This window comes from Amphiprion ocellaris, chromosome 17 (genome assembly GCF_022539595.1).
Source record: "Amphiprion ocellaris isolate individual 3 ecotype Okinawa chromosome 17, ASM2253959v1, whole genome shotgun sequence".
Taxonomy (NCBI): domain Eukaryota; kingdom Metazoa; phylum Chordata; class Actinopteri; family Pomacentridae; genus Amphiprion; species Amphiprion ocellaris.
Genome location: NC_072782.1, coordinates 30,141,296 through 30,155,880, shown reverse-complemented (window position 1 = coordinate 30,155,880; position 14,585 = coordinate 30,141,296). Strand labels below are relative to the sequence as shown.

The following is a 14,585-nucleotide window of genomic DNA, read 5'->3' as shown; positions in this document are numbered from 1 at the left end:
TGCTCTGCAACACAACTACACACAGGTAGTCGTACTGTACAAACACACATGAAAGCCCATACAAAGGCGACAATTGGCGGCACACACACACACGAAAATAAAAGCAGCTCGAACCTACAAGTGCACTCGTCTACACACATTTAACCACATTAAAGCACAAACGGGGGCTTACATCACACACTCTGACACACTAACCTGCGCACACCGCAAACCCACAAATAATAAAAAAAAAACTACACACACACAGCTTCTGCAGCAGTACAAACATGCATTCAAATGCATGTTTGTACTGCTGCAGACTGTGTGTGTGTGTGTGTGTGTGTGTAGGTATATTTTTATGCTGGAGTCCACATTTAGAAATAAAACACATTTTCTGAGATCTGTGCATGTGTGCGTGTGTGTGTGTGTGTGTGTGTGTGTGTGTGTGTGTGTGTGTGTGTGTGTGTGTGTGTGTGGCAGCACATTAATCTAGCGGGGTCGCTGAGATGACACTAATCCCTCCGCTGATTATCTAGAGCATAACATCACTCTAATCTGTCGGTGGGGGGGTTAAGAAAGACAGACAAGGTTAGAGCGGGAGGCTGCTGTGTTCCACGTCAGCTTCATTGAGCTCTCCAGTGTTTCTTCTTCTTTGTCGGTGGTGCGTCTCCAATCTGAATAATCCAACAAAGGGACAAACAAGACGAAGCTCGCGGGTTTTTAGATGCTGCAAAAATCTCAAAGTTGTGCAATAAATCGGCCCCTCGCGAGTCGTGTGACGCCCGTAAGTGTGATGAACATCGTGTCCCGGCAGCATCTGTGCAGCCAAATGAAGACGACACGCTCAGAACTGCACCGCCACCTCTCACACTCGCCGCTCACTTAGAAAAAATGCAAGCAAATTCTCAGAAACGTGATATTGTCATGATATGAACCTAAGTGACGTGTTGGGCAGCTGGACGTTCACCCAGTAGAATGTCAGTCTCAGAGATAGGTTTCGTTTTCTGTGGTTTACTTTTAGTTTTTTCTCGCTTTCTGGTTCGGTTTAGACTCAAAACTACGTGGTTAAGTTCAGGAAAATATCAGACTTTTACGTGTTAGATGTTTGGTTACATTTAGGCATCAAATGACCCTTCTTAAGGGGAAATGCATCCAATTAAAAAACAGAAAACTACGGGTTTGAATCCCATTAATGTGACACCAACAGTCTCAGAATTCAGTTTTGTTTTCTTTTGCTTACTTTCAGTTTTCTTTCACTTTTTAGTTTGGTTTCGACACAATACAATGCCGGTTAAGGAAATGTCATGCTTGTTTTAACACTTTTCACATGTTAGATGTTTGGTTAAGTTTAGGAACCAAACTTACAAGATGGGAAATGTACCCAAAAAACCCAATAAAACCCTGAAGACCAGGGTTCATTTCCCATTATGGATGTGACACCATCAGTCTCAGAACTGAGTTTCACCTTCTGGTGTCACTTTGGGTTTTCATTCCCTTTTGGTTCTGTTTAGACACAATACTATGCTGGAGTATAAAATATCACGCTTGGTTTAACACTTCCTACATGTTAGATGTTTGGTTAAGTTCAGGAACCAAACTTACAAGATGGAAATGTACCCCAAAAAAAAAACCCAATAAAACCCTGAAGACCAGGATGACGGATGTAACACCATCAGTCTCAGAACTGAGTTTCGCCTTCTGTCATTTACTTTTGGTTTTCCTGTCACTTACTGTTTCGGTTTAGTCACTTTGACTTAGGTTCTGCTGCATGTTTGGAAAACATAAAATGAGTGCATTCACTGCAATCTGCAACCACCAATTGGTGCCACCAAATCTTTCACCAACCAGACTCAATGATTACATCTTTGAATCTAAAAAAGGACCAAAAATACTCAATTTCTGTGCATTAAGAACAATTCCATTCTCTTATCACAACTCCTGCAACCAGACACCTCGTCAAATCTTAGTGAAGACCCAAAATTGTCTTGGCAACGCCATAGCAACCAACCACTTAAGTGGCTTTTAATTGGTTAGCAAAGATATCATGTTTTCAACAGAAAAACATAATATTTCCTCTATATTCAGTTGTGCAAAGAAGTGTGTTTGGTTCATGCTCTGATGGCTAGAACTGAGGAACTGCTATTAATTACACTGAAACACTCCCGGACAAAGACACACAAAGAGAGAAAAGCCAAAACAAACACTGAAAACCATCTGATATCAGCAGTTGACTGAGAATTCGTCCTGTTAAACCAGAAGAGTCGCAGGTAAAGAGGATTTCCAGAAACCTGTGTGTTCATAACCCGGCTGTCTCCGCCTCTTAGCGTTATCATTATCACAGTAAATTGCGGCTCCCGTTCGCCAGATGAACAATACAATATTTCCATTTCTGACTCTGTATTGTCTGTTCGCCCGCTGCCTCTGCAGATACATCCCATAATCACAACACTGTCACAACACATTGCGCTCACGATGGATCATTCCAACGAGGGAACCACAACTTCAAGTTTCACATTTCTTTGTTGTTGTTTTTTTAGCTTTCACAACCAGATTTAGGTTAATTTTAGAATAAATAGCTAAAAAACATCAATCAATAACTCGATATTCTGTCAAATACGCATCATCCTCTTGAAACCAGATTGTTTTTCAGTCTAAAAATTACATTTTTTCAAGATCCAGGCTTGTTTTTTATGGTTTGGTTTCAGAGTTTTGAGTTCCACTGAGATGTTTTAGACAACAGAGTGTTTTAACCTTCGTGGGAACAGTTCAGGGAAGAATCTTTCCCTGTTTTAACAAGACAAAGCCTGACAGACAATGGAGTGAAAGAACAAAGGATCGACCTCAACCTGAGCCAGTGCCGCCAACAAATCAGGAATTATCATCCAACATCAAATTTTTATTGCTATTTTTCAATCAATGATGCAGTCGGTTCAGAATGAGAACCATTTTGAAACTCCAGAACTCAACTTGGATCAGAATATCCGGCAATTTTGTTGTTTTTGTGGTACAACCTGTCAAACCTGCTCAATCAGTTATCAAAGCTGATATTTTTACTGTTATTTTTCAATGAACTATAAGATTGATTTCTAATGTTAACCATTCTGAAACCATCAAACTCTGTTCTACTTGGATCAGACTAGCTAACAATATTTGTTTCTATGGTACAACATTTGAAACTCACAAAAATAACTCGTTTTTTTATTTTTCTGACCAAGTATTTCATATTTAAAAGTATTCTACGTGTTTATTTTTGTATTGTGACATGAAGCAACATATGGTCAAGAAAATATCATTAGTCGACTTCTGGATTATAAGTTTCTTTGTGTATTTGAGCTCAAATATGGAACTTTTTATGATGGCTTCAATTTTTTTCATATTTCAACTCAACCATGATCAGAGACTATTTGATCTACTTGTCTAATATTACAGATTCTGAATCAATGACACGAGAAATAACAGCGAAAAGTTCAGGTTTTTATCTTTAATAGTTCCTCAGAAATTGTTGCTCAAACAGCCTCAAATTTCAATAAGCGACCGCTGAAGTAACCAGTTTCCCAAAAGAAAAGGCAATCTCACAAAAAACAAATGTACTGTAGTCGAGTATCACCACTGAGATGCTCTTTGTGTTGTTTCAAACTAAATATTTCATTGTGCATGTGTGTAAATGAAGGAAAACAGGCTTTTCTAGTGTGCTTTTCTATCATATTTGTTTCTGTTGTACATTAAATTTAAAGTAAAGCAATGGAATGTTCACTTTAATGGTGTTTGCTTGCATATGAAATGACCATTTAGACACAGTCCCTTTATATTAAGTCAATGCAGCAAGATAATGGTCCTAAATATACACTGTAAAAAGACAAAATATCGAACAAAAAAAATCTAAAAACTGACAGAGTTGGCATCTAGAACACGTAAAAAGACTTTGAATTACTGTATTGTTGAAAAAAATGGAGGATAATGGATACACACTAATTCAAATGGAAGCTTTAAGATCTTATATTTCCCAAAATAACGTCTGAACTCAGTGAAAACAGATGTACTGTTGTCGAGTATCACCACTGAAATGCTCTGTGTGTTGTTTAAAATGAGATATTTGTTCGTGTATGTGTGTAAATGAAGATTATTGTGCATGGAAACAGTTAAAAACTGGCTTTTCTAGTGTGTTTTTCTATCATTTTTTGTTTCTGCAGTGCCTAAAATTGAAAATAAAACAAACTATTTCAGCTTAATGGGGACTATTTAGATACAGACCCTTAATATTAAGTCAATGCAGTAGGATAAAGGTCCTAAATATACACTGGAAAAATGGAAAAAATCCCTAAAATGCTAGAAACAGTGAAAATTTGACAGCAAGTTGCCATCTAGCAGGTTTAAGATCTAATATTTCCCAAAAGAAAGTCTGATCTTACTAAAAATAAATGTACTGTGGTCAAGTATCACCACTGAAACGCTCTGTGTTGTTTAAAATGAAATATTTGTTTGTGTGTAAATATAGATTATTGTGCAGGTAAACATCCACATAAAACAATGAAATTAAAGGCCTGACTTTCATTTTTATGGTGTTTGCATGTATATGGGATGACTACTTATATACAGTTCCTTTCTATTATCTGGAAAAACTGAAAAATACCTTAAAAAAAAAAAGAAGAAGCTAGAAACAGTGAAAATCTGACAGTAAGTTGCCATCTAGAACACGTAAAAAACACTTTGAATGGCTGTTGTGCTGAAAAAAATGGGGGATAATGGATAAAAACTGACTCAAATGGAAGGTTTAAGATGTAATATTTCCCAAAAGAATGTCTGATCTCAGTAGAAAACAAATCTGAGGAAGAGCAAGAGGCGGAAAGCGAGCAGGTAGAGTCAGAACATCGTCCATATTTGATGCATTCAGTCAAAGGTAATTAAGCTCAGTGTGTGTTGCAGTGATTATGTGTGTGTGTGTGTGTGTGCGTGTGTGTGTGTGTGTGTGTGTCAGATTATCTGTGTCAGTGGCCATTTGCTCACAACTGGCGCCACATCGCAGAGAGAGCCAGAGGCAGAGAGCATCATGGGTAAATGAGCACACGCTGCCTGGCGTTTTTCCACACGGCGGCCAAGAGAAAGAAATGAAGAAGGCGATGGAGGCAGGAAGTGATGCCAGATGACCTGCCTCCTCCAGCAGACGCAGAAAAAAAGATAAAAACCCGACAAAGCAGCAGAAGTTTAGAGAACAACAGCAGCAGCACTTCCTACCTGCTAGCCTGGAGTTAGCGTACGGAGGCGAGAGGCTGTCATGTGACGCCATGTACTGAGATCCATCAGCGTAACTCTGGAGATAGACAGGAAGAGGAATTATTAAAGACCTCAGTTTAAACAAAATACCACTAAAAGCTCTAAAACACTAGATTTGTTGGTGTTTTGTTCCCTTTAGTTGATTTTTCTTAGATTTTGTCATTTTAAATCAACAAATCAGGTTGTTGACGTTTTTTTGAGATTAGAAGATGCAGAAATCAATAAAACACATTTTAGCTCCATTTTACTGCTTCAAATTTAAACAAAATACAAGAGACCCTAAAACACTCTGATTTGTTGGTGTTTTTGTTCCTTTTAGTTGATTTTTCTTAGATTTAGTTGTTTTAAATCAGTTAAATCAAAAACCAAACTGATATCCTATCAGTAGCCAGAACACACCAAAAACACATGAAACACATTTGGTGTACCTCAAATGAAAGGTTGAAGATCTGATGTATCCCCAAAATAAATGCAATCTCACTAAAATCAATTGTACTGTAGTGGAGTATCACCACTGAGACGCTCTTTGTGTTGTTTAAAAAGAGATGTTTATCCGTGTATGTGTGTAAATGAAGAAAAACAGGCTTTTCTGGTGTGTTTTTCTATCATTTTGTTTCTGTTGTGCATTAAAATCAACATAAAACCATGAAATGAAAGGCCTGACTTTGGCATTTGCATGTATATGGGTCCATTTTTAATTTCCAGAAGTCGGTTGTACTTTTTATGGTGGCTTCAATTTCACCTCCTTGATAATCAGAGATTCTTTGATCTACTTGTCCAATATTCCAGATTCTGAATCAGTGACATCATGAGAAATAACAGTGAAAAATTCAGGTTTTTGTCTTCAATAATTCCTCAGATATTGTTGTTCAAAAAGCCTCAAATTTCACTGTGCAACTGTAACCAGTAGACCTTGTAGGGTAGGTTTACTTGTGTAGGTTGTCCTGAAAAAACGTGCTGAAAGTGGCTCGATGGGCAGTTGAAGAAGCATTTATCTCAGAAAGTACTTGATATGTCAATGCAAAATTTCACACATACCACTTTAAATATCCAAAGTTGATAATAAAAAAATCTAAACAAATGAGAGACGGTACAGCAGACGGTTCCTGATCATTTGAGATGAAAAAACCCTGATTATAAATTAGAAATAACATTTTTTAGCCATTTATTTCCATAAGTGATCTATAGGAGCCACTTACAGGCTCATATCCAGTGACTTAAGGACACTTTAAATAATTCTAAAGATTCTGATAAACAGTTTAAACACTGTTGTTGCTCAGAGTTCACAGGATGAGGTTCTGTATTTAGAGTAAAGTGGGGTCTTAAGGACAATAATGGCAACAATTTAAGGCTCTTTAGAGCTTAGAAGGATGTAAAAACGTCCTGATTAAACATCTGTAAAAGCAACACCACCAGCAGCATTTTCAATGGTAGTAAAGCTAATTAAAGGTGCTAAAAACTACTATATTTAACAGCAGTATTCATTAAAAACAGTGGTTTGTTACCTTAGAAGAACGACTTCCACTCGCCCATGATGCTGCACTCGACCTCTCCTCCATATCTGTGCAAAAAGGAGAAAGATTATTATTTAAATGACAAAAACACAACAAATTACAAAGCAGTAATGGCAGTTCAAAGTGTTTTTAATCCAAAAAGGTATAAAAGGTTGAGCAGAAAGCTGAAAAGATAAAGTAAAGGCGAACACAGCCAACAGAAAATGTAAGATTTTGCACTTTAAATGCACTAAATGTAGTGAAAAACTGCACCAAACCACATCTACTGGATTATAAATCATGTTTTAAACCACTGACTTCTTTGTTTAATTATTATCACTTGTATTTTCCACAGTAAACATCTCCAAAACAACACGATTTGCACTTTAACCTCCGACATAATCAATATATTTCACCATTTTCACCGTAAACATGGACTTCGGACACTTAATATTATTGCTGTGCTGCATCTATAATCATCAGATCTCCATTCTACATGTCATTAAACGTTATTGATCATGATTGTCGGGTCTTTAATGTGGAATTTAATGCTCCTTTAAGCCTCTAATCCTGGATCAGGGTCAGAAAAATCAGGTGACCCAGAGGAAAAGTCAACCAAACTGGTGCAATTTATCATGAAAACACCTAATTTTATGGAAATTCAACCAAAAAAACAACAATTTTATGCAAATTGGCCATCAAAGTCAGCAGGGTTCATCCTCTGGGGATCATGTATGCTCAATTTTCAATATTTTGTCCCAACTTTAACCAAAAAAACCTTATTTTACGCATTTTTAAAGCCTGCCAGGTCATTTAAAAGTGAGGATTTGTTGGAAAAAACGAATCAAAACAACATTAAATGACGTATTTGGCAGATGACAGGTAGATCGGTTCATCCGGGTCGCATGAAAACGTGTAGCTCCGACACACAAACGGCGACACACACGGCATTGTGACGAACAAATCTCCCTTCAATGGGCCTCCATTGTGCCGCCGTGTGCAGCCAGCAGCTTCCATTCATTGTCGACTCGTTTGGAACGTCAGATTATCTCACAATAAACTGGTTCAGTGACTAAAAGCTGCTCTTTGGAACGAAGGGAAGAAAAGAAAAAGTACCTTTGGGCGACGTTTTGGTAGAACGGAACAGAAAAGAATGAAACTTACGCAGGGTTAAGAGATATTACAAGAATAAAAGCAGCTGATGGTAAATTGGATTTAAGGATAAACTGCATTTAAGAGTGATTGAATGATTAAACAAACACGATGAACAAACAGATTCTCCCTGCCGTTGTTCTGTTACAAATAATATCTTGTAAATGACAGGAAAAGTAAATAAATTATTTACATGTTGACTGCAAAAAATAAATAAAATAAAATAAAAAAGGCATTTAAAAAAAAAGGCTGTTAACGTATATTTTTTCTTGTCATTTTATAAAATTACACGGGAAATATATATATATATTTATTTAGATGATCTCTAAAAAAAAGGCAAAATAATTAAAATGTAAATAATTTTTTGTGGTTTTATTAAATTAGTGGAAAAATATATATTTACATGTTAACTATAAAAATAGGCTAAATAATTTTTAAAAACGTTAACATGTAGATTAATACTTGTTTAAATTCAATTCTGGAAAATTTTGTTGACTGAGTGATTTTATTGAATTACAGAAAAAAAATTAAATGCTGACTTTAAAAATAAATACATAAATGAATAATATGAAAGGACAAGATACCTTTCTAAAATGGTTTTTTCTTTGATTTTATTAAATTACTGAATGAAAATTAAAAATATTTATATGTTGACTGTCAAAAGAGATTAATAAACGAGGCCAAAACACAAACATATAAACTACTTTTTTTTCTGTGATTTTATAAAATTACATGGGAAAAAATCTACATGCTAACTGCAAGAGAAAAAATTAAATTAAAAAAACATGAAATTTAGAAAGGGAAAAACACAAAAAAGAGCTATTGTGTAAATTAATACTTTTTACTTGATTTTAATCATTGTACAGAAAAAAAATCTTTACATGTTCACTGTAAAAAAAAAAGGGGAAATTTTAAAAACAAGGCTTTACTTGATGACTGTATAATAAATAAATAAATAAATAACAGTCCAAAACACACAAAAAAACAGTTAACATGTAATTTAATTTATTTGATTCAAGGATCTCTGAATTTACTAAATACTATCTGTAATTAAAAAAAAAAAAACAAGGAAAAAAATCATTTTTAAAAAGTATTCTCCAATTTTTTAATTCCCTTTTTCTTCCTTCAAATAACAGCAAATCCAATGTAATTTTTGATGACTAAATACAATAAAAATATGTTTTTTTACAGTTAAAGGCTATAAAAAACAAATTACATTTAATAAAAGAGAGATTCAGATTTTTTTAATCCTTACCAAAATAATTAATTAATTAAATATTATTATTATTGTTGTTGTTATTATTATTATTATTATTATTATTATTATTATTATTATTATTATTATTAATAATAATAATAATAATAATAATAATAATATGAGAAATGTAATTATCATCCTCATCAAAAATCTGCTGTATTTTCTGTGTTTAAATACACAAAAATATACATTTTTTGTTTTTTGCTTTTTTCAATTCAACATAGGAACATATACGTACAATAAAATATTTACATTCTAGATTTTAGTTGGATTTAAGGATCACATGTAGAGAAATTAGCTGGAAATACACTTGATTTGTTAGATTACAGGAACACAGAGTTCACTGAACAGATCTAGAGAACACATCTGATGAGTTAGATTTAGGGAACAGGCTTTGATCCAGTGGATTTTGGGAACCACAAAAAGACGACAGACTTTAGATTCTGATCATGATACACTAAAGAGCCGTTTTAAGCAGACGTAGTTGATCAATATTGACTAAAATCTGCAGCTCTTGCACCATATTTTCTACTTTTTTCAGGGAAAAGAGGTGAAAATGGATTAAAAGTGGAAAAGTTTGCCTTGGATTGAGGCAGGAGTGCAGGTGAAGAGTCCAGCAATTAAAGAGAGCATCCCTGTGTTATTGAAAAGTACGAGGAAGAGGAGGAGGAAGAGGAAGGTGGTGAGCAGGAGTTGAAAGCTGTGGAGGAGAAGAAGGAGGCGTCCATGTGTCCTGCACCTGATAAGGCCTCCGATTGAGGCTATAAATTACAAGAAGAGGGGCAGAATTTACACACAAGCAGGGAAACGCCGTGGAAAGAGCTACACACCGACGCTACAGCATCCAGCGCAGGTTATCTATCATCAGTTAATGAACTTAGACTGACAGACAGCCCCATGTCTCTCACACTGATCCTATTAGAGCTGGCTGACACGAAACAGACTCCTATTAATACAGTTAGACCATGTGAGGACAAAAACAGGCCCGGACGCTCCCCGGCGAGCCGCTGCAAAACTCAAAAATCAAGATTATTCTGTACGTAAACAGTCAAAAATCATCTGCTTTCATGCGTTTTCTGCATCACTTGGTGTCTGCAGCGCATTAAATTAAGATGATGAAATTATAACTTCAAGAGAGCAAAGAGGTGTTTGCAAACGTGTGTCTGTAATATTAAAGTCAATGCAGCAAGACAATATTCACTGAAATAAAAGAAAATTATCATTTAAAAAACTAAAAATCTTGCAGTAGCTGTACATTATAACTTCCAAAAACTGTAAAAAAAACTGCAAAATTCACAACAAATGTATTAAAATATGCTTTTTAGTGGATTTGAAAAGAGTAAAAACAGTTTATATTCGCACATTGTTGAAGAGGAAAGTTGTAAAAATATGAATATTTACAGTTTGGCCTGTTAGGTTTTTATTTTATTGTTATTTTTAACACTCTACATGTAAATAAATGCTGTTTTTCTGTGGTTTTACTAGATATTACCTGTAATTTAACAAAACAGAGGGAAAAAGTTAGTGCAGTAAGACAGTGTCCAAAGCGTTCACTGAAATAAAAGAAAATTATGAGTAAAAAACTAAAAATCTTGCAGTAGTGGTTTATTAAAACTTTCAAAAAGTATTTAAAAAAAGGCAAAATAAACAAAAAAATCAGTAAAATACGCTTTTAGTGGATTTAAATAGAGTAAAAACAGTTCATAGTCGCACATTGTTAAAGAGCAAATTTGTAAAAATACTAATATTTGATGTGGACATGTTAGTTTTTTTAGTATTATTTTATTTTTTTAGGGTCTACATGTAAACGTATGCTGTTTTTGTGTTTTTACGGGACATGAGACAACCAAATCTGTAAAATACCAGGTAAATCAGCCCCTGGTACACAGAACTTTTCTTTCAAAAAATGGAAAATATCTGTTAAACAATCCAAACAAGTTTTTAGTGGATCTGAATACAGAAAATCTGTGTAACTTTACAGTCACACATTGAGAGAATTTGTAAAAAAAAAAAAACACAGATATTGATAAGATCATTATTTACAGTTTTGGACTTGTCTATTTATTTTTTAAGTCAACACGGATTTTTTTTTCTGTTTCTATTTATTTGTAATTTACCAAAGCAGGGAACAAATGACAATTTAAAAATATACCACTTTTCGGTCTTAATAAACATCAGTTTTCTTTCAAATAATGACAAACATCCACTTTAAATGAATAATTGCTAGATGTTATCTGTAAATTAATAAAACAGGAACATCTATAAAATATCAGGTAAATTATTCACCATTTTCAACCCTTGAAACTCAAAACTTTTCTTTCAAAAATGACAAATATTTGTAAAATAATAATATTTTTAGTGGATTTAAATATAGCAAGTGTTCTGTATATTTTTTTTTTTACTCCTTTTCTGTGTATTTTTATGACATTCCTGTGTAATTTTCCCAGTTTTCTGTGTTTTTTTTTTTTTACAGGTTTTCTGTGTATTTTAGTGTTTTTCTGTCCATTTTTACTGGTTTTCTGTGTATTTTTTCTGTTTACTATGTATTTTTACTGCATTCCTGTTTAATTTTCTTGGTTTTCTTGTATTTTTCCTGCTTTTCTGTGCATTTTTACTGGTTTATTGTGTATTTTTAGTACATTCCTGTGTAGTTTCACTGGTTTCCTGTGCATTTTTACTACATTCCTGTGTAATTTTCCCAGTTTTCTGTGCATTTTTACAGTTTTTTTGCATATATTTCCTGCTTTACTGTGTATTTTCACTGGTTACTGTGTAGTTTTATGACATTTCTGTGTATTTTTCCTACATTTCTGTGTATTTTTACTGGTTTACTGTGTATTCTTTGTACATTCTTGTGTATTTTTTTAGTGATTTCCAACTACTTCTTTCATATTTGGAAGACACTGCCACTGGAAAGACCAAGAAGAAGAAGAACATGATGAAGCTCTACCTCCCTACTTGACCACATGGAAACCCTTTTATTGTAGAAACAGAGACATAAATCTCTAATCCTTTAGTTTCCTGCAGCTACAGACAGAATTCTGCTTTTTAAAGTTCAGTTTCCTGGTTTGATTTAAGCAAACAGCCTCTTAAAAGTTGTTTAAAAGTCATCACCTGTCAGAGTTCGTCTCCTGGTGGAAGCCATGTTGATCTGGAGCTCAAACAGGAAGTAGAATCAAAACACCCTCTTATATGTGGAGGAAGGGGAGGAGTGGCCTTTAATCTGATTGGATGATGGAATGTGTGATGAAATTTAGAGGAATTAAGCAGGAAGAACAAATGTTTGGCTCATTTTAGATGTTTATTATGGATGTCTGGATGGAAAACTGTGAATTGAGGCCTTCAGAAAATCCCACATAGCTGCTGTTTACTTCCTAATGGAGCTTTAACCTGATTGGCCGGTCACAGTGGAAGCACTGTGGGGCAGGAAGAACCAGAAGAGCAGAAATATGGAGCTGAAAGAGGCCAAATAATCCAAAACTGCAGAAAAATTCAAGTAAAATTTGATATTAGATGTTCTATGAAACAAACGATGCTCCAGTACTTTAGAAGAACAACTATGACTGGGAGAACATCAGGTTTCTGGTTCTGTTTTGGGTTTTTGTCTTCTGTTGGTGAAACCTGTGGTTCTGTTGAATTATCAATACCATTATAGTATATAGTACACAAGGAAAGGATTTAGTATATACCAATACACAGTGTTTTAAATGCAGTACACCAAAAATACCTGGCTGTACTACATCATACATCCAGTTGTATTTTGAAGTAGAAGAAGAAGAAGAATGAGGAGGAGAAGAAGAAAGAGGAGAATGAGAAGAAGTTTTATTCTACTATTAATTCACTTATTTTTATTTTGTCTATTTTTGTCACACTTGTTACCAGATTTCATTTGCACTACTGTTTAATAGCAATTATCATTTTTGCACTACTGTACATTTCTGTATATATTGAGTTATATTTAATTTTAATACCACTATGTTTTTCTCCTCCCTGTTTCTCTTCCTATAGTTTCTTTATTTTTTATTATTTTCTCCCTTATTTCTAGGGTGACACCAGCAGCCGAAACCAAATTCCTCCTATGTTATGTACATACTTGGCCATTAAGGCTGATTCTGATTTTCACAGTTTTTTAAGCTGATTATTTTTGTTTGTTGTGTTTTTTTTTTGTTTTTTTTTTTTTATTAGACACCAGTGCTAACATACAAACACCATAAAGCTGGAAGTGCAGTCTTTAATTTGGGTGTTTTATTTGACATTTTTGCACGGTAGAAGCAACACGGGCGTTTTCTGCTGAGACTAGCTGGTGTTCCTGCTGGTTTCTGCAGGTCTCCGGTTAGTTCCAGTTTGTTTGCTTGGAGAACAGAGGTTCTATAGAGAAGCCCACAGGTGCATGTCCTCACAGCACGACCACTGTCCTCCTTTCTGTCAGTCAGACTCCACTTATTACCCTCATCAACACACGTCAACATGTTTTCACATCAGCGCACATGTTGGGAGGAAAAAGAGCAGCTTTTGTGGAGGTTTGGAGCAGATTTATTCCACTGTAGCTGCTGAGAAACCTGCACTCTGTAAGGTGGCACTCATGTTTACGTTTTCTCCAAACAGTTAGTGAGAATATTCAACTGTTTAGGGTTAGAAAACATGGATGAGGTGTTTGCGTGTGCATGGGATCACCAGTGTCTAATACAAAAGAAAAAAACAAACACAAAAAATCACGTTAAAAAAATGCAAGTGTGACAAAAAAAAGAAAAGAAAAAAGTGAATAAAACCTGTGATTTTTTTACTGGTTATCTGTTTTCTGTGAGCTGGTGTTAAAAAAAAAAAAAAAAAAACAAGAAAAGGAATCGAAGGTAAAGGAGGCGAGGAAGGAAGAAGAGAAGAGAAAAATCAATTAGGAAAGGAAACAAGGAAATGAGAATAAGAGATAAGGAGAGGAAGCAAAAGGAAACAACAAGGAGAGGAGGGAAAATATGAAGAGAGAAATCAATTAGGAACGGAAATAAGGAGATGAGAGCTGGAAAAGGGAAAGGAACCAAGGAAAAAGGAGGTGAAAGAGGAGGCAAGGAGGGAAGAATCAACCAGAGAAATCAATTAGGAAAGTAAATAAGGAGATAAGAAGAAGAGATAAGGAAAGGAAACAAAGAAAAAACAGGAAAACAATGAGGAGAGGAGGGAAAATATGGAGAGAAGACAATTAGGAAAGGAAGTAAGGGCATGAGAAGAAGAGATAAGGAAAGGAAACAAAGAAAAAACAGGAAAACAACAAGGAGAGGAGGGAAAATATGGAGATGGAGAGAAGACAATTAGGAAAGGAAGTAAGGGCATGAGAAGAAGGAATGAGGAAAGGAAACAAGGGAAAAAAGTCGAGAGAGGGAAGGAACCAGAGAAAACAATTAGAAAAGGAAATAAGGAGAGGAAAGGAGGAAATAAGC

At 34.9% G+C, this 14,585-nt stretch overlaps 1 protein-coding gene across 4 annotated transcripts in view; it reads right to left on the bottom strand.

Moving 5' to 3' along the window:
* The window catches only part of LOC111564555 (transcription factor 4), a 291,882-nt gene that overhangs the window by 212,146 nt on the left and 65,151 nt on the right, over positions 1-14,585 (bottom strand). For all 4 annotated transcript variants that reach the window (XM_055019300.1, XM_023264202.3, XM_023264203.3 and 1 more), the window contains 2 exons: positions 6,756-6,811; positions 5,212-5,287 (listed from right to left, as the gene is read on the bottom strand). In XM_055019300.1, the coding sequence (XP_054875275.1) occupies positions 5,212-5,287; positions 6,756-6,811 (132 nt within the window). The remainder of the gene's footprint in view (positions 1-5,211; positions 5,288-6,755; positions 6,812-14,585) is intronic.